The 27,415-nt window shown below is 35.8% G+C and overlaps 1 protein-coding gene across 1 annotated transcript in view; it reads left to right on the forward strand.

The window, feature by feature from the left end:
- SKAP2 (src kinase associated phosphoprotein 2) overlaps positions 1-27,415 on the forward strand; it is a 115,467-nt gene that overhangs the window by 13,542 nt on the left and 74,510 nt on the right. Inside the window, exon 4 of the mRNA XM_065831227.2 lies at positions 8,574-8,672. Within this exon, the coding sequence (XP_065687299.1) occupies positions 8,574-8,672 (99 nt within the window). The remainder of the gene's footprint in view (positions 1-8,573; positions 8,673-27,415) is intronic.

The raw sequence follows: 27,415 nt of genomic DNA on the forward strand, positions 1-27,415 counted from the left end.
AAGCTTCACTTTTTGCAGTGGTTGAAGAGCTGTCTGTTTCTGGACAAGGAGGTTCAAATGTGTAGGCTACAGCATGCCTTGTGATAAAGTGAAAATATGCAAGTTATATTAGGCAAGTAATGTTATAACAAGCCACAGCAAGTTCATATATTTCTTATCCCTGTTTAAGTCAAGTTATATAGGCATAACAGTTCATCTGAAAGAGAAGATACAAGTTGAAAGTTCCAAAAGGTTGCTGACGTTTTATAAACTCAAACTATGCTATTCTTTAAAAATGGTATTAGAATAATTTGGGATTTTTTTATGTTGCACCTCAGCACTCTTACTGAAGTCAAAATGTAGTTTCCCTCCTCTCCTCACTGTCCAACAGAATTAAGGGTGGAAAAGACAAATGTTATTTTATTGAGAAACTAGCTAACATGAAATCAGGTGGAATGGCTGTTTCATTGCAAATGCATCTGACTTTCTGGAGAGCATATTTTTGAAGATCTAATAACTTTCTGGAGCTATGACTCTCTAATAAAATGCCAGTTGTCTACAAAGAAAAGAGTTTTCATTTACTGGTGCGCTTTTTTTCTGAAGGTCAAGAAAATTCTAGTCTATTTGCTTTCTTCGTTGACAATTTGACTCAGAATTTCTTTTCAGATTCAACAAATTATTACTGAAGATGACATTTTATTATCTCCAGTAGAATGGATTTTTTTAATTGATATAGTCTGTAGAACTATGCACAGGTAGTGGAGCTTGCAAATGCAGACACTTTAGTTTCCTTTCAGTATTTACAAATAAAATGAAAAGGCTATAAAGTTATACCATTGTTTTCTGCAAACAAGGATAAATTTCTCCAATTTCATGTGCATTTACATGCATGAATATGAAAAATTCATGAGAAATGGGAGCCTGCACTTGTCTGCAAAATATTTGAGGGAATGTGGTTCAGTGGTATGGGTTGTTGGTATAATTTCCAGAGTTCAAAAAGTATGTGCTGAACTTTATTAGGTTGTGTCATTCTTACTTTAAGCCTCTACAAATTTGACGTGACTTGTGTAGGTGTAGAACAAAGGGCCCACGTGGAGGTGAGCAGTTAGATTCTTGGCCAGCTACTAGTGTAACAAAACAGCAGCAGCAGCTGAGTAAGATCAGCTTTTGTGCCCATTCATACCTCTGTGCACACCTAGACATTTGAAAAATTCAGAAAAGATTAAAAACGGAGGTGGCAGTGATCATCAAACTTTTTCCTGTTCCCCCCCCCACCCCCCCAAAGAAGAAATATCCCAAAATATAAGGCGAAAAAGGAGAATATCTTTTAGGAAAAAAAGGAGAGGTAGAAGCAGATATGTTGAAACTGCACTGAAACAAACCAGGAAGAATAAGAACTACTGTGCACTCTTAAACTTCGTATTTCCTCTTTGTTGTCTGGTGGTAACAGTCACTGGTTTTTTTTAAGACAAATAAAATAATCTTTATAGCTGAAAGGAAAGGTGAAGAATGATTTGCACTATGTTCCATATTATCATGGTATAGAAATCATGATACTACATTAATTATCATACTATATCAGCTGTTTTGAAGAAACTTGTGAGTTGCGACCTGTCATCCTTTCAGGGGCATCCAGAAGAATCTTTTGGCAGCTGGAAGAAGTGGGCTAATGCTTTCAAAATTCACATATTTCCTGTATAATGTGATGAATCTTGACTCTGGTCTCCCAAACAGCTGCTCCTTCAGCTTGCAAGTTTTTCCACAAGGATGGTTTGTGGGTACCAGCTTGTTGCTCCACTCACTTTCATCACTGTGTGTTCTTGAAGTTCCCCTGGCTGTGCATGTAGTGACTAATGAGTTTGACCAAGCTGTTGTATGTGGGCTCTTGTTGTATAGGCTTTGGTCTCTAGTGTACAGAATCTTATCTTCCATGAAGATAATATTTAATTCTTATGTGTGCTGTGTTATCTGGTTTTAAATTGACTTTTACAGTTAAGTGTTATGTTGATTTACGGACAAAGAAAATGCATGTTGTTCTTATGACAAAAAGACCTACAGTTATATTGATGTCCAAACCACTGATCTTTCCACAAATTTTATTTATCAAATTAGATTATTAAACTTAAATTATTTTTATTTCATTACTAAATTAAGAGACGTGATAGAAATGTCTTTTTCTCATAGACACTGCTGCTTTTTGTATTTTTTTATAAATTTGCCTTTGAAATATTTGACTCTTCAGCTAAGCAGTTCAAGCAAAACCGAAAAGCCATAATCACACTCAAGGTGACCTGTTGTAGATCTTAGAATTGGGAAGGAACTTGAAAATGAGGATAATTTTCGTACAAAGTGGATACATTTTTTATAAGACTAGTATTCCACTAAGGACATAAAAGTCTGGACTTTGTCAAAGATTCTGAGTTAATACAGTTTTTGGCATTTCTCTGTTTTGAGATTAATTGAATCAATACCGTGGCTGCCAAAATGTTTAGTTAAAAGAACCTTGTTTTCAATTTATACTAAAAATAGTGCTAAAGTTGGCAGAAGCACTATAAGCCCTAGAAACTGTATTTGTGTTTGAAGCTCACTTGCCATCTGTTCTTTGCATTTATTTTAGTAAAATATATATTTTTAATCACTTTCCGCAAAAGACGTTGGCTCAGTGTTGAAAGTGAGACACCAAAAGTACTCGCCAAATCGAGTCATAATATGGGAATTTGCAGAACAAGTTCTCCATAAAGCACTCAGTGCACCTTCTATCTGATCTGCAGCACACAACTTTGGCACTATTTATGCAAAAAAGTGTGATTTGATGTTTGCTGAACTACCACTCTTTGGTCTGATAAAAACTGATGAAGGTCCACTTTTGCTTTCTTTTCACTGTAGTATGATAGAAGATAAACCTGTGCCTGTAGAGCATCGGTGGTTTTTGTGTAACTATTGAGAGCACCTGTAGGAAACCCTTCAATGACTCAGATGCTGCTTTGGCTCTTGCCAGAGCAGTGAGTGTCTGGAGCCTGAGACATCTACTTCCTGGAAATGGTCAAGCTGACAAAGTGGCACTGTATGCAAAGTGTTTTCTGATTTTTTCTTTTCTCTTTTGTCTGGAGGTGATACTTGTTTTTTGTCTCTGTGCACTCTGTTTTTTCAGGAAATGGCAGCAGGTAGGAGTCTTTTTGGACTTCAGAAGGGGAGGCAGTAGCTCATGGTCATCAGAGGATAAGAGTTCTGTATTTTAACTCACTTGCGGTTTCAGTCAGAAACATAGATACATCGTTAGTATTTAACCATAAATGGGAAAGATGCAGCTTAGTTGCTGCACAGTCCTTTGAGGCTCATCATGACGTATTTCTGGAGAGACCATCAGATGCATTAGAAGTGTGCCAAATATCCCTCTGTCTTGGAAGTCTGGAGGGTTTCATTGCAGGCAAGTCACTGTGTTGTCCCTTTCAGCTACACACAGCTGTTATCTGTGAAGTGTCTGTGCCAAGTACAATTTTAAGCAGCACAAGATTCAGCCACCAGTGCAGCACAAAATGGTCTTACCCTGATGCCCTGATGTGCATCATCAGGATGGGAGGCCTCTCAGCAAGGAAAGTTGTGTTGCTTTTCTTGCTTGAAGTGTATTTGCTTACAAAATTAATGCTGTTTTAGTATTGTGTTAACAAATAGCTGCTAAAGAATTCCTACTTGACCTTTACAAAACAAGCCATTAAAAACCATCATGTTAATAAGAGGCTCTAGAAGACTCTTCAGGAAGGAGTGTGTCAGAGCAGATTGCATGGCAAAGTGTACAGCGAGACACTGGCTGTCAGAAGTATCCAGTCTTGATGGAAGGCTGGTGGATTGGGTCAGTAGCATCTTCTTAAAACATCAGCTGCACCTACCAAGACACTAAAGTATACCTGTGCCAGCTTGAAAGTAACTTTGTCTAGTTATTTTTGTGAAAACCTGTGTAGTGAGGACCTTGCATTTATGTGCTTGGTGGCGTCATCCAGTTCCTTGTTTGGTGGGTTCTTACTGGAGCAGAGGTTGGACTGGAAGAAGCGATTTCAACCTGCTGTCTCTCGGGACCTCCCAAAACGGCAAGAAGCAGCATGTAATGACCTGCGTGTCTTTTTGCTTATACTAAAAAAATTTTAATGCATCACTCTGTCTATACATTTTTTTTTAGAAATAAAATGAAAGTGTTTAGTGATCTGGGGACTCAGGGTGAGCAAGTTTCTTTTGGAGGCATTGGCTGAAACATCTTGCTTGCACTTTTAGATTTAGCGGCTGAGGCAATATCGTTAATGCTTAGGAGTTCATTACTATAATCTCACACTATTGCAAAAGAAATTGAATTCCTGGGGAAAAAAATAAAAGTCTGGATTTTTTTTTTCAGCTGTATTCATATAAAGTCATGTGGCCCTGTTCGTTATATTTATCTTGTACCAACTAAATCTGTTGGAAATCTACAGAGTAGGGAGGAGGCAGGGACTGAAGTGCAGCCCTTGTTAAAATGAAAAGAGTTTGTTTTATGCTCAGTTCCTAATGTGGTACACTTGCCCTTTGGTATGCATTATTTCCTAAATCAATAAATAAGCTGTAATGGAAAAGGTAGCATTTAATAAGGAAAGACAGTGTATAGGATTTTTTTTTTTTTTTACAGATAGCGTAAAATATTGATTCTCCTCTCAGACCTGTAAGAGGTTAGTTTAAATTGCTGAAACTGGAGAATAGGATCAGTTCATATACATATTTTTGTTATTGTTGTAGCTGTTAGCTCTCTACTGTTAATTAAGCTTTTTTTTTTTTTCAACTTCGAGATAAATCATATGGTATTCTGGGGAAATAAGAGGCTATATTAATGAGCACCAACTCCTTAATTATCCTTGTGACTACATAACAGGGACACATTCATGTCATTTTTTTGTGCAATAACTTTTGCAAAGAAGTATTTTTAAACTGATCATTAATTTTATGACCACAGAAATGAGATGCAAAATTTATGCTGTTGTCATTGGCACAGGTTCAAGGCGCTACTGACATTATGTGTGATTGTAATGGAATGGTTGCCAACTAATGAGTCTATAGACATTTCGTTTGGGCACGCTTTGCTTTTAGATGTCTGATTAGGCAGTAATGCTTTCAATTATGCCTGCAAATTGTATTGGCTACATTTACCTGATGCCCATTGTTGCTTTGTAGTTCAGTTTTCTATTACATAAATGCAAGCTGAATGCTTTTCTTTAATTTATTGATGCTTTTCGGGTGTATTTTTAGGTACTTGGCACCTGAAGAGAGGAGCAGTGGCTTGTGCTGCTCAACACTGACTCCTCTGACTGCTCAAAGAGTAACACATGTAGTTTCAGATGCAATTCTATCCGGTATTCCTCAATAGGTTAAGTATAAACCACGGTGCAACACCTTGATGGAGCAGCATGTGAAGTGGAGGAGGGGCAGAGATTACTCTGAGTGGGAATGCAGGAGATCCCACAGAAGCAACAGGAAGCTTCTCTATAACTGTCAGGAGCGATATCCTTATGTATTAATAGCATACACTCCTAAGATGTCTTTTAACCTTGCCGGAATTAGGAGGCAAAAAACCAAGGCTGATACTAGCTTGTAGTCATTTTTTTCCATGAGCACACAAAAAAGTTGTGAAATGTTGCCTGTTAAAGCTGCAGAGTGCATTGAGTCAGCTCTCCTATCAAAGTGCCTGCGGTTCTATACAAATTAGGTGATTTAAGGATTTCATTTCAATGTATAATGTAAATTTACAAATACATTTATTTAATCTGAAATTAAAAATATAAGATTTTTGGTTTAATCTAGTCCTGCAGGGCTACAGGTGGATTGTACCTTTATTCAGTATGTCCACATTTTTCATGTAAACTGTAGGTACCTAAATTCAGTATGGTATGACATGGGTTCTACATATTTGTTATGATAGTTTTTCTTGGTAAGGGTTTTTTCCTGTGGAAGTCTTCAAGCCTTTATTTAGGATTTAACATCTAGAGAATGCTTTGAAGACTATAAACTCTCTGAAAGCACTGAACATGTAATTTATTTCTTCGTGATAACTTAATTATTATTTTTTAAAGACCGTTTTGAACTTGGATATCTTAGAACAGATACTTATTATAAATCTACATGTGGTGTGCTTGTGGTTTGTGTAATTTCAGATACAGTATATCCCTAGGATATTATATTCTCTGAATATGTATGTATCAAAAAGCCCCTTGTTTCTAGATCATCTGGCTTTTATAAGAGTGCAAAGCACAAAGGTTTACTGAATTTGAAGTCCTCAGCATAATTAGAAAATGGTGATACCATGACTTAATGGAAGAGCAGGCTAACAGCTATGCAAACTTACGTAAGAAATCACAACTTCTCTGGAAGAGATTCTGTATAGCTAAGAGGGGCAGAATTCTCCAGAGATGTTCTTTCTACATCTGTACTCGCCTGTTTACCATCCACAAGAGCTACTCATTTAGTTATACTTTGGTTTACTCTTACTATTCAGCCCATGAGTTCTGAGTGCTGGAGTGTGGTGTTTGTGGAAATGTTTGCCCCTAGAAATACAGCCTAATACTTTAAATTTATACTGGCTCCTTCATGAAGGTTAGATGGTAGTACGTGTATGCATAACTGATAAGAGGACATTTTGGACTGACAACCAGGGCATTGGAAGAGGAGGTTCATAGATACATATGTTCTGTACATTCTACTACTAGTAAAAAGTTTAGGACAGGAGAAGAGTGGAACAACTTGTAATATTCACAACCTATACAGTATCAAGGCTGCTCTTTTTACATGGAGTCCATCATCTAATAAAGATATATATAGAGAGACAGGCAACTGGTCTCAGGCATGTAAGTGTGAAAGATGATCAGGCTGGCTGTAAATATGGCATAATATTTTCTGTTCGTGAGCTATCTGCTCTCTGGTTTTCTGTTTGGAAGAAGAGATGAATCTTGGAGAGGGATAATTTACTTTTGATTGGTTTGACAGGTGTGATGAAATGCAAATATTTTGATCAGATTAACACGATGGCTGGAGTGCTACTGGAAGTTGGCTGTGTCAAAAATAGATTGGAGTCAGGTTCAGATTCAAAGCAGTTTTTATATGGCATGGGAGCCTGAAAGGAAGCCTTCCCCAAAAAAGCATACTAAATTAAGGAAAGGTGAACCAGTTTGGTATTTAACAATCTTCAGAGGTAAAAGAACTCCGACAAAGCTAAATCAGGCTTTGTTTTCTTATCTGCACAGAAAACTTCCTGTTTGCTGACAACTATGAAGCTTTTGGGGTATGGACTCTGAATTTTTCATGTTTTTTCCATTATTAAATGGGAAGCAAAGGTGTAAAACTCTCAGCCGTAAATAGGTGGTCCTACTGATGAATGTTATTCATATGTCTGTGGAGAAGAATATTTTTGCTATGCATGGGGGTTCTTTTGGATTCTGAGAAATTAGTTATCTGATACAGTGGTCCAAGAGGGAACACGTGAATAGAGAAGCATGTCTGGAGGTCTCTGGAAAGCTCTCTGCATATGAATATACCAAAAGGCAGTGCTTGAGCAATTTAACTTTATAAGCTTTTTAAGAAAATTGAAGATCATTTGATCTATTGGAGCATTAGCTTTATGATTTTGGTTTGATGGTTTTAATCATATTTAATTATTGGAATTTCCTACTTCACCAAGACCTGATTTTTTTTTAAAAGGAACAATGTAGTTTATGTTATTTTCCCACCTCTTCTTTGCCTAGATGGTATTTAAAAGAAATCTGAGAAAATATACTGAGTTTTGGGAGGGGGAAATTAAATTTTGTCTAGTTAAATGAAAGCTTTGACTAACTAATTTTACTTTACCTTTTCCAGACCTTCACACTTAGTGCACTCTGATCAGCGTAGAGCATAGGTTAGCTAATAATGTAGATTTTATGTATGTTGTAGTAGAGCTCTCAGTTGCAGAAGAAATTCATCAACTGAATGCTGCATTAAGCCACAGGTTCAGACCGGCTGCTGTCAGAAGGCAATTCCATTTTTAGAAAAACTTGGGAGGAATACACATACAACATTTGCAAAGTAGCACCTAATTATGGTGAAGAAAAAGTGGGCAGAGGGCAGCAGACTGCTGCCAACAGGAGTTTGGCAGCTCCTTGGAGGGAAGTTGCTGCAGCTCCTTCCTGCGCTTGGACAGGCAGAACTTTGGAGCTTGGCACTGCCTATTTCTCCACCTGCCAGTGCTTTTTTTAAAAATTATTTTTTTTAATTTTCCCTCCTCTTGCTCCTCACCTCTTTGCTGGGGTGAGCGTTTCTTTCCCCATTCTGTGTGCAGTGCTGGGAGTGGGTTCATTATATGGCAGCGCTGAGGGGAACCGCTCCAGCAGCACGTCGGCAGTGGTTGGAAGGTGGCCCTAGAACAGCAGCACTCACAGCTGCGTCTCAGTGTACAAGGTGCCTGTTACATGCATCTATGAGAAATGGGATTTTTCTGTTTCAGACAGAAATTGATAGCCTCTTTACTAATGAAAATATTTGTTGTTGGATTCTGTCTGTGTTTGTATGATAAACTATTTTAACTACCAATGTATTTTTTACTTTTACAGGCCTGGAAGATGAGGAAGAGGCTGAGGGCTCTTTGCCTGCTGATAGTGTCTCAATAGCATCTGACCGATATGATAAAGAGGATGAAGCACCTTCTGATGGTATGTGACACTGTTTACCTTAGAATGTACTAGATTTGCCAGTTTGGTGCAAACTCATGTAATTGGATCCTCGTGATGCAAATGTTAGTGTTGGAAATCAGATAAACAGATAAGCATCGCAGCTGGACAATTTTCTTACTTTTACAAGAACCTTTAAAGGAACTGAACAGCTCTCTCTAGTGGTCCTAGAGCATAGCGAAGCTGCCCCGAATTTACATTTCTTTTAAATTCATGCTTTTTCATAACAAAGCATCTTCTGTAGATGCATATGTTTTTAAAGATAGATCAGTGGCTAAAAGAGTGTGAATATTTGTAATAACAAATTGTTTGTTAATTCAACATTATCAGATTCTTGCTTAATTTTATTGTGCTACTTAATGGCTTACTGTATTATTCATCTAATAAATAATGAAACAGTTTATGTGATTGATATTTTTCTGCAAACTCCATGCAGAATAGGTTCATAAAATATTAAATTAATTATTCCTACAATGTTTTCTTCCATTAGGACAGTCTTTTGTAGAATGTTTTCATTATATAGATTTTAAATTTGAGTTTGCATTTAAAAAAAAATTTAGGCTCCATAGCTGTTTTCCGTGTTGTTTTATTTTGTGTTCATTAAATTTAATGCTTAATGCAACTGTTCTGAAGACATGAACAATTGAATATTTCAAGAGTTAACAAGCTTGCTTTAGCATAGTGTCCATATTTTTGAGATTCGTTTATTATATACATAATATAAATACCCTCTATGAGTAATATATGGCAATAAATTAAGTATATGTACAAAGAAATTAACGATGTATATTAATTTGTGGCACTAGAAGTTAGATAGACTGACTAGTGAATGATGTTTTCTGACATGATATGATGATCAAACTGTGCAGCTCCATCTCGAAATACAATTGCTGAATGAAAATATGCTTCCTGCAACATAGTGCTCCACATTTTATGTTATCCAGATTATTCCCTTTGGAAACATAAATTGCTTTTATGAGGTATAAAATTATGTCTATTGCAGAACAGGGATAAGTCAAGTACATGCATAAGTGATAAACCTTCTAACCACTGATTCAGAATAACACAATTTTTTTCATATTCAGAACTCTGTAAAATGTGTAACAAGAATAATAATTTTTTTTTTTTTTAAATATATTGAGCTTGTTGCATTTTGGCAATGTGACCTTCTATTAAAAAAGTAAACCCAAGCCTTTTTGCTCTCTGATTGAAATGTAATTATCAGTCAAATTGAATATGGCTTTTAGAAAACCCAAGCTAATTTTCCAAACTACAGATGAATGCAGCTTTCCATGTATTTATTTTTCCTTACAAACATAATCTTAATATTATTTCTAATTGTAACTTAACATGGTCGTGATTACATAAGGGTGTGTGACAAAATTGTATGACTATTTAATAGGAAATACGCGTGTAGATTTGTTTCAAAACAGTTAATCAAGAAAAAAGTGATAATATTCGTAAACCTGAATAACGAATGGCTGAAGAATGCTGATGCAAGAGTATATGAAATACCATATGAGTTTGTACAGATGGCTGATTAATTTTTAGCCTGTTTTGGAAGTTATAATTATGAGAGTAGGTATAATAACTGCCCAACAATATCTTGGCTAATTCATTCCAGTTTAGGCAGAAATATAGTGGGTGCAGTTCTGTTACATTTAAGATTATTTTACCTCACTGGTCTTCCTGTGTTTTATGATAATTCCTTTTTATTATAGTTATTTAGAGGGAGTGCAGCATGAGAAAAAGTTAATAAAAGGTGATAGATTTTAATATGTAAATACTTTCATTGGAGGAGTGTTTCTGTTTTCCTCTTTGAATGTCCAGTGTGTCATTCTAATACCATTTTGATGTTAACATATATAGTCCATCATTCAAGTCTAGACTATATATGAAAATGTAGGTTGAGAGAATCTTATAAGAGATGAATTGATCCTCAGAGGTGCCATTTGTTTCAGTTTTCATAGGCATGAAAGGGTTTGAAGCTTAATACTGTGTTTTTGTTTTTTAGCAGTCCGCTGACGTTCAATATTTAAATCCTACCCAAGCTGCTGGGTCTGTAAGGTAGATGTTTGATCTTACGTGGTTACCAGTTCAGTTCAGCAGGGCTCTGTGCAGGGGTAAAACCTCATTTTGTGTAGGATTAAGGCTCTCGGCATTAACATAGGAGCCCAACTAGGTAACCAAATTTGGGTGTTCTTTATCTATATTTGAGTCCATTCATATTTTTATATAAAACCTTTTAAATATATTTTCTGCTAACAAAACACCAAAACAAACGAGGCATTTACTTTTGTATACTTGAGTTAGACTGCAGGGTTTGTATGACATCTGCAAGTGTCACTATTTGACTTTGCAGTGTTACTGTCAAAATATAATTTGTGAAGGCACCCGCTTGGTAACAGATAAAGAATTTGTGTATTACGTGTACATTACAGTCATTATAAAATTCTGGAGTTTTTGTGTGACCTTTGTCTAATGGTGTATTAATTACAAGAGAGATAATCCATTTAACAATAAGTATGGGATAACTAAATTAGCACAGGTCACCTAAAGGCCTTTTGTCAAATCTGATTGTTATGTTGTCCTTTTGACTTTTACCTTATGCTAGGCACTAACAAAGTATCTAAACTTTGATGGATTATAAACTCTAAACATGATATGTATTTTTCATAATGCTAATGTAATTTTCTAGGTACTGAAAAGGTCAAACCCCCACGTCTCTATGTGCATTCTAAGTCTGTCTTTCCTTTTAATATTTCTTTTTTCTCTGTTCCTGTGGTTCAAAAGTTCACTCAGTTCCCAAATGGCCACCTAATTTTCCAGTTATTCCCTCAAGCCATATGTGTTTTGGTTTCTTTATGGTTTATTAGGTACTGTAGGAAAGTAGCATAAGTTATATCATCTAATGAAATTCAAGCACACTTCAGTGATGCTTTGACTTGATTGCCGGCAGCAATTAAATCACAACGAAGGAGAATGATGCATAGGCTTACATGTCCAGACACTGTACAGAAATTGGAAGAAGGATAAAACACAACAAAACCCCCAAATAAAATCAGGAACCCCAAAACAAGACAGACAAAACAAAACAGCACTGCCAGGCACTCCATTCTTAACTTGATTTTCTTTTTTTTCTTTTTTTATTGGCTAACAGCCTGATTGATAGCAAAATCATAACTTGCTGTATGCTAACAGGCAGAGTTCACTTGTAGGTTATTGTGAGCTGATAAAGGGTTAGATGGAGTTTTGATTTTCGCATTGGTCCTTGGTGCACCAGATTAATGGAATTCCAATGAGAGACTTGGAGTAGTCACAGCTTTGTCAGAAAAACAGATGGAGATTCTATAGCCATGTCTGCTCATTAATACTAGTTGCCTGAAAGGTGTACTACTTCTCTATACAAAAGACTCAACATAATTGATTTTTGAGCGGGGTATTTTTTCACTTATTGATGACTAGGTTTCTTGCAACTTAAATGACAGGGTTTTGTATAGTACACTGTATAACAATATTATGTCTTGTAATTTCTTACTCCCCTTCCATCTGTATTTTGAAGAATGTGTGTAGTGGAAAATAGATATGTCTTGATCAGTTAAAAACAAAGCACACCAAAATACTTTAAAATTAAAATAATAAGGCTGCCTTTGAAGTTGGTAACAAACTTATTTTTGGTTGTGACATTAATGGGCAAAAAGTTACTGTTAATTTAATTTTCAGGTTTCTTAGGGTAATATTAAATGTAGGTTCCATGCCACACTGAAACTTTCTATTTAAAAGTGTAACCTTTTATGATCTCAAGGAATTTTTTTAACAGTAATTTTTTTTGTTTGTTTTATGATATGGTAACTTGATTCTGTAGTAGGAAATGCTATTAGTATTAAAGGACCAAACTTTCTGACTTTGTAAGTACTGTGAGTGAACCGACCACTTCTGAAGAAGATATGTCTGTTTAGTTCTTCAGGGAATATGTGATTGGGTAATTACTGGATCTAAAAAGATCACAGTGAATGCTGTGATAAAATAACTTAGATCATCGTCATTTCTGTGGAAAGTGTAGAAATGTTGCCTTGAGCATGTGAAGATGAAATAAGCACTAAAAATGTGCCTGGGGACTTGTATACTCTTTAAATTGTCATATTTGGCTATAGCTTATCAATATAATATACTATTTAGTAGAAAATTCTAAGTAGAGTGAGAATCTCTCACTAAAAATCCCCCACAGTTGAAGTAGAGGAAGGTAGGACATAAGCAAGGAAGCAGGACAGTTGGAGAACTTTGAGGAATCAGGATAAATGAAGAGGTTGTGCTTTAGCTGTTTGACATCAGAGTGCAGTCTTGAAAATGAGCAGAATTTGTTGCTCCCTGCAACATGCTTTTCTTGGCTTAACTTTTGGATGAAACAACAGGTTTTAGCACTTTGTTTTCATGCAGCTCCTCTGGAAAAGTTCTACAGAAGTCCTTGCAGGCTTGAGTCAACTGTTTTACATGATCTATAGTATTTCCTTTGCATGAAAATCACATTTTGTATTTTGATTGATCAAGTGAGAATAAAAAATTGTGTGACAAAATTTTGCGTTCTGCTTCTTTTGACATTTAAATCTCAAATACAAGCACTGATTAAGCTGCTTTCTGCTCCCCCCGCATTTGGTAGGCAAAAGGGTTTGAATGCTGTTACTGAAGAAAGATAGAGTTCAGCTTAAGACCTTATCTTCATGTACAATGCATATAGAAATATTTTCCCACTTCGAGTACATTCCTACTGAACTTACTTTTAAGCCCCTATATTAAAGCAAAAACTGTGTTCCATCACTGAGCCACTTAAACAGTATTAGCAACTTCGTTAGCAAAGGTTGGAGAATGGAAAAAGCAGCTAGGATAGTTCTGTCCTCTTCTCACTCTTTTTTTCCCCTTCCTATTCCCCCAGTCTTGTATTGGTTTACCACTATTTTAGTATCATAATAATGTACATAGAGAAGGTGTTTGGTTGTCTGGAGGATGACAGCACTGAAAGTTTACTTGAGTTCTTCTAGGAGATTAGTTATTTGCTTTGCAATACTGGAGAGAGTTCTAAACTAAGCACATGACAGCCATTCAAAGAAGTGAGAAACTTCTTTATTTGTCACGTTTTTCTCATAGATAGATCTCTCTGAAGTCAGAAAGCAATGTATTCTCCTATTCCTTATATCTTTTTAAATACTCAAGGTTGATGAAAAAAGGTCGTATCGAGGGGAGGCAAGATCTACATTTACTGGGACACTTGATCTTTGGCAAGAAAAGGTGACTTCTACTTTATGCTCTTATTAGGAGCTGGCAGGAGAGCAATAGTATCAGTGCTGTGGTAAATGGGTAAAAACTGGACTTTGGCATGCCAACTTTGTTACTGTCAGAATTGTGACTGGGAAATAATGTAATCTATTATTTTGATATGTATAGGTAATTCTGTGTTTTTTATCAACGATTTAGTAGATTCTTTTGCTGTGTTTGAACAGATGTTGTATGGCAGAGGAAATATTATTAATATGTATTGCAATGCATTATGATTCTGCATTTCTCGGACATGTCTGGGTGAATAAATAATATGACCGATCAGAAATGTTGCTTTCAGAATTCTAGAAATTGTGATTAGCTGCTCAATCTTAAGCAGGAAGACTGAAGTCTGCATTTTCTGATGTGTTATGCTGAGGCTGTCAGAGGAAGGATGCATTGCTAGGGAATTAGACTGAGACACTTATGGACAGTTTGAGTGTCACCCAGAATACAGTCTCTTAGAAGATGAAGAAACATGACGAAAAGTAAAACATACTAAAGAGGAACTTAAATATGAAGTATTTTTTAAAAATTCACCTTATGAGGATATTTGAGCATGTGGGACCATGTGTGCATAAATTCCCAGTTCCAAATCTGTTTAACAAATGAGAAGAGGGTGCTAACTTCGAAATTGTCGAAAGCTATAAAGAAGATCAAGTCCTTGTTGGATAGGAGAGACCTTAAGAGTAAAGTCGATGTATCACCCTTAGCCTGCCTGAGATGTTTCTTGGCAGGCACCTGTCTCATCTTTCCTAAAAACCTTGAATGGTGCAACTTCAGTCTCCCTCAGGAGCTTGCACCAGTGGACACTGTACTTGCTAGTAGAGGATCTGTACACTAAACTCTTTTTGTCAGTCTGTTGACATTTGACTCTCTTTTGTCCATGAAGGACATGACAATGGTGTATTTCCTTTTATTTCTTTTCCCCTTCTGTCATGAATATATTTGAAGACTAAGCAGAGTGTTTCTAACTTTCCACATGTAACTGCTGTTGGAACCTTATGAAAAAAACAAGCAGTTGAAGTGCTTGCTTGTTTGTTTGTAGGATCCACAGCAGTGAATATAGCAGCAATGACTTCATTTGGAGAAGTTAAAAAAAAATGCATGTGAAGTATGTGAAGCTGATCTAATTAATTTTGATTTAAGCCATTTGCACAGAACAGAAGGGTTTAATTTCTGATAGGAAGCAGAAGTTTGAAGTGAAATTTTGGCCCTATTAAAGTCAACAGTAAAGTTAAAAACAGCATCATGTAGGTTAACAGTGTGTACAGATTGATGATGCTAAAACGTTTGAACTTCTAATTATCATTATGACAAACTTCCTGTTAAACAATAAACCCCTGTGTTCTTTTAACATTTACCTTTTTCCCATGGGAGAGATGACATGGTTTGTTGCTCATTTTATTTCATCTATGGTGCTTCAGTGACTGAACATTAACAAAACAGCCGTGGATGCTCCACCACTACACAAGACAATATCCACAATAAAAAAAAAAGAACGATCTGCTTAAGTAATTTCTTTTTCATATTGGATCATAATTTATTCAAGATACCTAACAATATTATGGTTATAAAAATCCCAAAACAAAACAGAAAGCTGAAGTGCAATAGATTTTTCTATTTACTTTATATTGCTTGGTGCTCTAATGTTTTTCTAGATCAGTTCTTACACATCACAAATAGCTGAAATAAAAAAAGAAAAGGGAAGGTTTTCCTTTGGGCCTCTTTGAAATGTGATAAGTTTTTCAGGTATGTTTTGGAGGCTATTAATTATGCATTCTAGAACCTCATTAATGCTTTCCCTCAGCCTTCTGCCTTCTGATTTCCCTGTAATTCCTCTTTCTATCTGCCAAGCAGTAGTGGCAAGTCACCTTCCATTCTGCTTCTTACTCCTTTCCTCCCAACACCAACAAGGTGCATCATTCGTAGGTGATCGTACTGTTTCATGTTATGCCAGTGGCACCTTGAGGTGGGTACCCTTCCAGAGGTGAGCACGTCAGATTGTGGCTGCTCAGCATTCCAGGCAAGAGGCATCTTTTCCTTCCTGGTATCTACCAGGTACAACAGGAGAATGGTTTGCCTTCAACATATCCTGTGCAGTAGTCCCACACATCTCAGAGAGAATAAACTCTGCATAACTGTAGTGTTTGCTTTGTTTTAGACTAGATAGGAAATATGTAAAACAGTGCTCTGTGTGGTACTTGGTGACTGAAAAGTCTCAAGGATGAGGCTTTAGAGTACCTAGATATAGGAATCAGCTAAAAAAAAAAAAGTATAGAGTTGCAACTGAAGTACAAATTAAGTTTGGTGTAGGCTTTTCTTTCTCTGAGTTGGTGATTAGGAATTTGTGCCCTTATTTGATTTATTATGTGCATTGAAGTGTGTATCAATCCTAATGAACTGGAAAAGATGTTCCCCATATTCCTGTTCTTGTTTTTTAACTGATTAGTACTTTCTGTAGAGGTGCAAAATGTATCTGTAGAGCTTAAGCCAGTACAAAACAGGGCTGTTTTCTGTCAGGCATCATGCAGTCCAGACATTAATTTAGTAGATTTGGGTTTATTTCCTTTTAAATAAAAGGGAGGTTGCAGTGGATTAATGTTTGTGAATTTTGAGATTAGATTTGAATGGAAAAATAAAAACCATGTCATGAAAAGGTTTATTGAAGTGTTTTGCAAAGAACAAACATTGTAAATTAAACCTTTATGATATCCAATTTGTGGGCAAGTTCATTATTGCCCTTCTTAAGAAGATGTTGCAGGTATTGTTTACTGCTTAAAAATTTGCAGCAGGAACCATACTTCTTTGGACATCTGTCACTAGACAGTATTAGTTTGACTGATAGTTTCCTCAGTGATTTGTCATAGGTGTTTACTTGGATTACCTACAAGAGTAGGACTTAAGGGTAGAGTAGCAGACAAAAAATGCTGAATGCTATCTTTTCTCCAAGCTAAAATTATTACTGTAGTTTCTTAACTATTATTAGTCAGAGCCTGTTCACCGCTATCTATCACAATAATGACAGCTAATATCCCAGGAGGATCGTAGCCGCGTCTTCTCTACTGCTGGTAGTCAGAAATAGTTTTGGGCCGTTTGTGCAAGGAATTAGTGATGAACCTGTACTACAAAATGGAGGAAAACCTCTTCTGGTCTAAACAAGATTTTCCTGTCCTGAATATTTACTCTGTTTACCTGAACACACATTCCTTAATGGAAAGTACATCACTACCTGATAATAACTTTCCAGAGATATCCTAGTCTTCATATAAAACATCTTTTCACTTGTTCTTCAACAGTCAGTTTTTCTGTATATGGACGTGGATGATGTATAAATATTCACAATATGTATTCAAAGATGCAGTTAGTTTGATGTGCTTTGCGAATCTGCACTTGTGCATCACCGCTTTGTGTTGAAGGGGGAAGGGGAAAGGATAAGTGTCAAGAGAATGTGAATGGGGACAGAAGATTGTCTGGACTATGGACACAGCTGTACTAGAACATGAAAATGGGATGGAGACAAGTGAAGCAAAGGTGGTCCAAGTCTTTCTGGTAGCTAGCAGATAAATTACTGTTTCACAAGCATGGACACAGGAAATGGGCCTTATTATTGCTGTTGCCTGGAAGGTATTGGAAGTGCTGTCATTTACTTCTAATTAAAAAAAATTAACCTTGTTTGTTTTCAGGTGGACAGTCTGACACATTTTTATAATTCTGTCTATTTTGTGTTTAGTAATTTGAATACATATGCATATGAAGGTCATGGGGGAAAAGTTTGTCTTTGATTTCTAGAACAGTTTTCTTGTGTGGAAGTAGGAGTAGAGTAATTTTTCTGCCTTTGACAACTTATTCAGAAGCTAGCTTTAATACTGTTTTAACAGAGAAATGATTGATGGGACTACAACAAACTTTTTTGATCAAAGCTTTTTGGAATATTTTAGCAAAATTGTTATTCTGTAATTGTGTATGTAAAATAACTGCAAGTTGAGAGTTGGAAATGAAGAATGTAGTCATAACGTTGAGAAGAGAAGAGGTTTGTTTGTTTTTTTTTCTGTGATCTGTATAGATAGTGTTTGGAATTTTAGGTGGAAAATAAAACAAAATAAAAACTTAGTTTTTGCTTATTAACCACAGCATATCTGCAAATTCCATTTGGAAATGTGGACTATCTGATGCAGTTGACAGAGGTGCTTTTAAGTACATATTTTTTAATATATGACGTACCTGTTTTTTTCTGTCTCAGTTTGCTGGAGTCTTCTGGTGGTGTCATTCATTTGAGCGATATTTAGAATGTGGTATGAAAATAATGTGAAAATGCAGTAGTGAGCTGGTGATAATTGATTTACTCCATCACACTGAAATACCTCTTGTTTTACTCTTCCTCCTCCCTTGGGCAATAATCATGGGATCAAGCTGCCAGTCTGTAGATACAGTTTTTCCAGCAGTGCCATCTGGCTACTTGGCACTGGAAATTGTATTGGCTTCTTTCTGTTTCCACTGATTTTTGTCAAATGTTAGTCTGTTGATGAGATGTCTTCTGCTGGTGGGTGCTGATTTCTGCCCCGCCCCTCAAGTGAATATTGTTTTTTATTGGTGTTGTGGCTGCTTTTATATATATATATACTTGTATATATGTGTGTGTGTATATATATATATATAAACATTTTTTTAAAGGAGTTTAGGACTTAATATGGGAACTCTTAGAGGGAAAATTAGGATTTATGTATCAATTGGCTTCCTCCACCCATGTTTAAAATAAGTTTCCCTTTTTTTTTGGTACTTTTTGAATAGTGCTAGCAACATGTCCTCTCACAGGTTTGTACAGATCTTCAACATTAATGTAGAATTGTCAACTTTTTATTTTGTGGAACTTTCACTTTTTAAAGAAATTATGGATAAAGAATAAGAATTTGTAGGGTCTGTGTAACAGATGTAACAAGCTTTATGTTTTGGAATAACCAGGCAACCCAACTATCTTTTTATTACTGAACTATGATTTTATTTTTTGTAAAAAAGAATAATAATAAAAAAATCTCGAAATGGTGGTTCAGTAGAACAAACACATCTGAGTTGCTTTATTCAAGTCTTAGATGCAGTTCGCTGCCATACAAGATATAATGACAGTATTGATAAAGAGTTAAAAGAGAATGCCTCATAAATAGTATTTCAATGGGAATGGGAGGCGGGAGGAGAATACTGTTGATCTAGACTCTTTTTGAAATTATTACTGTTCTTATTAATTATTTTAAAATTTTTATTTCCTCTACTGATCAGAAACATTAATTTAGGGAAAAAAAAAAACCTGAGGATCTGAAGATCCCAACAAAGTACAAAGAACAGTTTCAGAGGAGACATCTTTGTTTTGCTTTAAAAAAATTGCTTTGAATATTTTGGATGAATAGAAAAAAATCCAAAGCCCTTTCTATTATTATGTAAGTGAACTCCTGTCAATCAGGACAAGGCTAACTCATTTAAATTCTTTATTTACATTTTAAAAAATTTTATTTTAATCACTATTTTCAAGTGCGGTCTCTCAGATGAATGAATTATACTCATCCCTGGGTATAAATCTAAATTTTCTTTTGTGTTAAAAGTATTTTCTTAAAGTTGTTCAAGGTAACCTTGTGAACTCTAAATCATGAACAATTGTTTAGTTGGCCGTTTGGAATATTTTCTTATTATTGTGCTGAAAAGTAGACGATAGTAAGCACTATTTATTTAGCATAGTCTTAGTACTATCCTAGTGTAATGCTTTTATTAATAAAATACTATTAAACTGGTTATTAAATCACTATTATTGTGCTTTCCCAGCACTGGAGAAATTGTCCAATACTGGAAACGATAGGACTAGAAATTTTACATGTGGCAAGGAGAACCTTGCTGAGGTTTTGGGGCAGTTGGTTTGAATTAAATTTCAGGGATCTCTTGGTGTCTCTCTATTCTTCTTTTAAAGAAGACAACAACAATAGACGGGGTGTCTGAGTGTGGATCTCCTTATCAGTAACTTGATGCTGATATGATGTGGCTATTTTTAACATATGAGTTCAGTTGAAAGAATCTATAGAAAGGGCTATAATATCAAAGTATGGCAAGCATAGCTGAATATGCATGATCTATTGTAATAGTAGAAGTGTAAGTCTAGATTTGCAGAATATATTCTCTCATGAAAGATTTTAAGGGTGTAGGTATATCATGACTTTCTAAAATAGCATCAAATCTTCTTTTTGTTCGTAAATAAATGTGAAGATAAAATGTTGCTGTTAATCAATTGTCTGGGATGCCACCTCATTAAGATTTACACAATCATCAAAAATGCCCAGAATTGTTTGTTGGCTATATCCTAACTCAAATATATAAAGGGGATACTACAGCATTTTTCTTGAGAATCGCAGGGAGTTCAGTGACCTTTTGTGGCAAATTATGTAGAAAGAAAATATTTATATTCATTTAAAATAACCTCCATGAAGAAATAGTCTCATTACCCTGTTTGATCAATTCCTTGCAGCCTGAGCTGTAGCATGCTGCTATTGCCAGGGCTTGATGGAATACGCTGAGAAGTGGCTAATGGTGATGGTGCTCATCAGGACAGGGTTCAGCCAGCGGTCAGCAACAAATAATTCAAGACTGTTTCTAAGTTTGTGGCTGGTGGAATTTGCTTCTTGCCCCAAGCCAGCAGCATTGCTGAGCTGGGCTATTTGATTAGAAGAGAAGCATATTTGCTTCTTAGCAACTGCACATTTGCACAACACACAGACCTATACTGCCTCCGAAGGTTTGCCTTTTGTGAGGGTGGAATAATACTTTTCTGTTGATTGACAGACAAAAGGGGATCTTTGCAATGCAGAAGAGTTTACAACCAATTTTTTTCTTTGTCTTTTTGTAAACTTATCGGAGGTGCTTCTTATTTTAGTATTGCCTGATGCAAATTCGTATATGTGGCAAGAGTGGCCACGATTTGAACTCCTACATCTAAGCTACTACTGCTATGCGTATTTAAAGGACAGATGCACGCTTACGCTTAATCACTGGTGTGTGCAGCTTTTTCCACAGCAGGTCTACTTAATGGAAATTATTTTCTACTGTACTTTGAAATAAATTTTAATACGTGTATTACTATCTCCTCTGCAAGAGTGATACTCCTTGTATAGAAGATAATGATGGAGTGAAAGCTGTTCTGTTCTTAGTGCTTTTAAAAATATATTAACAGAAGTGCAGCACTGATTGCAATTCTAATAGTGTGTGTGTAATTTTTGATATAATATTTCCCACAGGAAGTGAGTCTACAGAAGAAAATGTGTCTAGTCAGTAGAAGGCAAAGGTATTTATAACACTGGTAATCCTTGAAAAAAAGACTATTTAAGAAAAAGAAAGCCTGAGATTTACAGTCCTAGGAAACCAGGGCAAGAAAAAAGCAAACTTTTTTTTTTTTTCTTTTTATGGTTTTACAGCTCTTTTCACTCCTGGCCTGTATTTGATTGTGGAAGTTTCCATACTGCCATAGTGGAGCAATAAATCACTGGTGTGGTTACTGAAATGTTGCATGAAGTAGTAAGTACAGTTAGTGTTCATATGGATTTTTGATGCAGATATCTGCTTGCATATTTTCCTAAATAAAATTTACCTTTTAAATTTCATAACTAAAAATGAGTACCTTTCTGAGTGGATTTTACAGTCTATTAAAACTGTGTCTTTTAAGGGATAGGGAGAGTGAAAGCAGGAGTGCACAATAAAAGGACTGTGGGCCTTATTAGCATGGCTAATGTAAGCATCCAGGAGTTTACTAACTAATAACCATTGCGGTGGCAACTCAGAGCCAAAAGAGGAGAGGAAGAAAGCTCTCTGATATGGTGAGGCAATAATAAACCCCAGGTGTCCCTCTTTAAGTCAGTGTCAAACATACCAAAGTTTTAAGTCCTTTTTCATGTAGGAATTCTTTTTTTTAGTCTGCTGAACAATTTTAAATAAATATTGATCCAGAATTCAGGCTATTTAGAGGATTTTGGGGATGGTGAGAGAGTGAGACAGAGTGAAAGTGGTGAGGGGGAATGGGTGGCTGTTCTGGGAAGCAGGTATTCGGGGTGCCAGTGCCACTGGCGCAAGACCTAGAAATGGGTGCAACTCTTGTTTTGAGGGGCCTGGAGGGGCTGATTGGTGACTGGCTTCATTCTCTTCCTTGTTAAACTTGATTTGTGTTCATATAAAATTTTAGAAGGATGTTCCAGCATCGTTAAGAGTTCATGATCAGTAGGGAGAAGTGTTAGCTCTGGCTTAGTTTCTGAGACGTTTCAGAGTTGTGATAAGGTGGCTGCTTGTGCTGCTGAGTTCTCAAAGAGATGCCTACACCTGGTTGACATATTTGACATATTTTTGTACCTTGATACTTGTTAAGGTGTTACCTGTGTTCTACACAGATATTGCATTTCTTGTAGTCATATATGCACCATGGTTTTTATTTTTTTTTATTTTTATATTTTTTTAAACAGCCTTTTACAAGCACTAGGCTTTTAAAACAAAGTAACTAAAATATGTAGGAATTGCTACATGGCTACTATCAAAATGCAACTGTATCCAGGGTAGAATGCAGTAGCTTTTACAATGGCACTATGAACAATACCCAGCAATTTAAGAGCAGGATGTGAGGAATATCCCACCTAATTGAAATGACAAGGGGGATTTTGCATAGGTAGATGCAATTATTCATACTGGAGGTGGGCCAGAATGCTGGGGTTATTCCCCTCATCTTGCTAATTAGGCTTTCAGTTTCATTAACAGTCATTGAGATATTGGGTGACTGACTTGTATATGAACACATCCATAATAAACATAAATAATATTTTATTTATTGTTTATTATTCTTTAGAAGCATCTTTTGGATTATGTTAAGAAGTCTGTATAAGATTGTTATGGATCCTTTTTGATTGTGTAGCTCAAGATAAGCAGAAATAAAGGAAGGTTTTAAGATGTACAGAACACCAAATGTATGAAGACTGAACGCTGTGTATCTATGCCTATTTTAGGATAGACTGTGTGCCACAAATAAGCCACTGCCATGTTTATGTTAGTGGCATTTTATTTTCCTTTTCCAAGATAGTATCTGCAAGGATTCCTACCTTTACAGACGTGTATGTTGAGAAGGGAAATTAATTGAGCTTTGTTGTGCTCCTGAGATATTTTCAGCCAGGGGTACACTTAACTTTGAACAGGTCTGAGGAATTTACAGTTCTTGTCTTCAAGCCCTAACTTAAGAACGATAACCTAATACATATGGCATCTTTAAATTCCTTTACCTCTGTGATACGCTGTCACTGGATTCCACCTTTCCCCCCCCCCCTCGTCCAGTTAATTGCCTTTGTCCTTCAGAAAAACGTTCTGAGGGAGTTTTTGTTTGGTTTTGTTTTCCTTTTCAGGGAATAATAATGAGGTGCAGTGTATCATACCATACTGTGCTGGTACCAAGTATCTGTTTCCTTGTTTGCTGTGTTTTGGAAAGGGCCTTGAGTGTCTGAACCTTGATTAAATCTCTAGGCCAGTCTTTTTGTCAGCTGACTTGTTTTCCGGGTTCTATGATTAGTATCTTCTCAGGAATGTCAGGTAGAGTATTTCTTCACTCTATCTGCAGTAAGTGATGATTCAGGTCTTAAATTAAAAATAGCCTTCAATGAAGAACATCGCAAATATAAACCAAGAAGGTGAAAATATTGGACGGAAAGCAAATCTACTAAGTCAAAATGTTTAAAAACCCCAAAATCACGTGTGTGAAACCGAACAAGCTAAACCTGTGATAATTGCCTTAAAACTGACAAAAAAGTTGGATCCTTCAGAACTCTACTAGTTTAGGTTGTTGTTTGGTTTTCTCCTTCCTTTTAACCATTAAAAGAGAACAATGCTATTCTAATGTAACATTATAATAAGGTGTGGTTACAACATAACTAGTTATTCTTGTTCCCACTGCTGTACAGGTGAGGCCATAATTTGTCCTTTTGGTTGGATACTTACATTGACAATCCTCCTGTAGTTTTTCATGGATCCTTTGGGACCAAGAGCCAGTTGTCTAGCTCTGATGGCTTTTTCATCTTAGTTTCTTCATCTGTAAGATTGTTCTAAGTACTATACCAGTGATTTGTAAATATTTTGAACAGTTTTCTTTGTATGATTTATTTCCCTTCCATGCATAGAAGTAATTTCTTTTGTCGGTGTATTTTGTTGGCTAATATGTATACTATTGAATAAAATTATGTTAATGAAATAAGAAAAAATTAAACAGTGATTTGTCATTTTATTCATTCAATATACCTCTAATCTCGCATAGAAATGGGCTATAGTGATATGAAGACACATGCTAGTATAGTTAATGCATGAAGGAGTTGATCTGGAGTCTTGTCCTTTAGTACTTCCATGTCACCAGCTGGCTTCCATGTTGAGTTCTCTAGCATAATTGACAAGTGTTTTTCAAGAGGTTGTCAACATGTATTATTTTCAGATGATTGTAAGTTTATGTGAAGAAATACGACAGTGCATTAGCATAACTGTTGTAGATGCAAATACTTTTTTGGGAACCAATACAAAAAGGAATCCTTACAATGATTAGATTTTTATTTTCATACAGTTTTGTTGCTAGATGTAGATTCACTGGCTGCTTATGGAAGTTCAGTTTATGTAAAAACTGAAGCTGTGATTTGGCTTCTAGGGTGAAAAAAAAAAAGGAAAAGAAAAGCTATTAAAATTGGCTAGGTGCCAATAAATGTCCATAATGTATTTTGCATGTGTCATCTGATTTTCATTGGATCAAGGCAGTTTAAGAATTCTCCACTGTATGTATTTGCCCTTAATTTGAGTGAGTCTTGTGTTTCAGAGAACCTAATCTGGATAAAAATAAAAAGTGTGAGAAAAGGTTTGGAAACAGATATGCAAATATACTAGTGGAGGATGTGGGTTGTACAGAATTAAATCTGTCTGGTCAGTTGAAGTCCATAGAAATCTCTTCCTCCTTTACTAGAAATGTAACTGTCAACTAAGGAAAAGTCCAGGTGGTTAGGAATACAGCGGTATTATTCTGTGCACTGCCATTTATTATTATTTCCATATTGCTATATTCAGGCTTTATTAGTCAGCATTCCTTTGGTGTGCTACATCTTCACTACTGCAGGATACCCATGTTGTGGATGTTGGGAAAGAGACAGAGTGACAAAAGCTCAGTTAAGTCCTTAAACTAAAACTGCTTAATTTTTACAGTTGATATTTTGTTTTTTTGAGTGACAGTGAGAGTTGAAAAAGTGTGTCTTCAATCTGAAGGAAAAAATTTGGCTTTAATATTGGTGTATTTCATGAACTACCGCCATTTTCAATGAGCTATTTATGTGCGTTAGATAACAGCATTTGTACCTGACCTGATTTTTATACTTGAAGAGGGAAGCAGGCAGTTTTATTAGGATGATATTTTTTTAAAAAATAGTTTCATTTAGATAATCAGAGTCATCTTATTGTTGACCATAAGCATGCTCTTTCATAGTCTTCTTCTGTATACTATAGCAGTCACAGAAGAATGCAGTTTTCTGTGAAATGCATGAATCAGTACATACGTATGTGACATCCCTGTCTTATCCATGCTGTAACCTTCCCTCTGCCCCTTCTCTCTTCCTCCCTCCAACTGCTTATATTACTTTGAAAAAGTGTGTATGGAGGGGAGGGGAGGGTGAGACAGGGGAAAATCAGTAAAGTGGCAAAGCACGCCAGAAAGTGAAATGTAAATGTGGTTTTTGGGTGTTGTGTGTGTTGTGTTTGTTTTTTGTTTTTTTTTTTTTTTTAATAAATGTAATGAAACCAACAGCATTTCTAGAAAGATGTGAACACTGCTGCTCTGTTATGAAGAGGAACAGTGGAGGCAAAGTAGCTCTGACTTGTTCAAGATTGCAGAAGGAATCTGGTTAAAAGCCAGGGCTAGTTCTATGTTTTCTAACTCCTGCTTACATGGTAATATCTCTTCACTATGTCTCGCACTTCCCAGCTTTCTAAAGTTTTTGACAAATTGAAATGGATATTAAAGGGACATAGGGTAAACTTTTTTTTTCTGTCTTCAGAACCACATCATTTATTAGCAGATGTCATCCTAACGTGTATACAACTTCCATGGCTTTGAGTGTTATTGTAAATGGTAAAAAGACTCTTTGGTTGGGTTTGAACTAGTGCCGCCTTCTGAAGTACAAGAGGTGTTTGTAGTTTTGTATAATGTCTTGACTGTAGTAATATTATTTTAATATGAAAATGTTGGTATTCCTTTAACTATTTAAAAATAGCATATTCTGCTCTGATTTTTTCAATGTCAGAAAAATCATTTAGGTAATACAAGGTATGGGACCCCAACTCTCCCTCCCCCCCGCCCAGGAAGAGGTATAGGGGTACATTAAACTGCTAATACAGACACTGAAACCATGAGGTTTTCCTTACTGGTTCATTTGAGGGCATTACTTTTTTTTTTCTTTTATGAAAAAGGTGGTGGAGCAATTTAAAGGTGGATATATAGACCATACCAAAAGTGGTAAAAGACATTCTGGAGGCAATAGTATAATGCTTTCTATCTGAAAGATCACAGCTAACTTACATAAACTGGTGGAAAAGTTTATGAAAGTTACTCTTTAACTTGGAAGTGATTGAAGTGATTTGGCTTCAGTTTAAAAACAGCAGACTAAAACTGAGCTGCCTGAGTATTATCATTACTCCAAAGCAGCATAATTACCATTAGGAGAGAATTGGTTCTTTTAAAGGAAAAAATAATGAAGGGAAAACTTCTTAAAATGAGTTTTATTACATTTTTCTTATAAAATTAGTCTTTCATTTTGTTGATTAATGCTCGAGTTTAAGATTTTGATGTAGGCATTTCACCATTATAATTCTGAAATATGGGAAGTCCTTGAAAACATTCCCGGATTGCCTTCTGTCTGTCTGCCTTGTAAAAGATCCTTTCAGTTAAATGGACCATCCTCCTTAAATGATGTCATTAGCTTGGATTGAAAAGACATTGCCTGCAGGGAAATCATTTAATTGTCTTAAAGTGCTCTACTTCTGTAGATCTTGAAGCAGCACCCTCACTTCCATCCTTGTATCAGATAATTCATCTAAAATTCTGTTTTTAATCTCTGACGAAATATTGAGATGTAATTTCCACTTTTATTGGAGAAATTTGAGACCTTTTATAGTCTCCTCTCTGTGAAATTGATGGAAAAGTTTCACTTGTTGAAATGCAAATGGGTACTGTCTTTTTTTGACTTAAAGAATTAATTTAACTTGCATTCATGCCATGTACTTTATAAATATTAATGTATTGAACTCTTACATTTCACGGATACCAAGATATACTTTTTTACACGTGCATTTCTAAAATAAGTAATGTTTGCTTCTGCAAACAGCAAGTTAAGTTT

Source organism: Patagioenas fasciata, chromosome 2 (assembly GCF_037038585.1).
Source record: "Patagioenas fasciata isolate bPatFas1 chromosome 2, bPatFas1.hap1, whole genome shotgun sequence".
NCBI lineage: Eukaryota > Metazoa > Chordata > Aves > Columbiformes > Columbidae > Patagioenas > Patagioenas fasciata.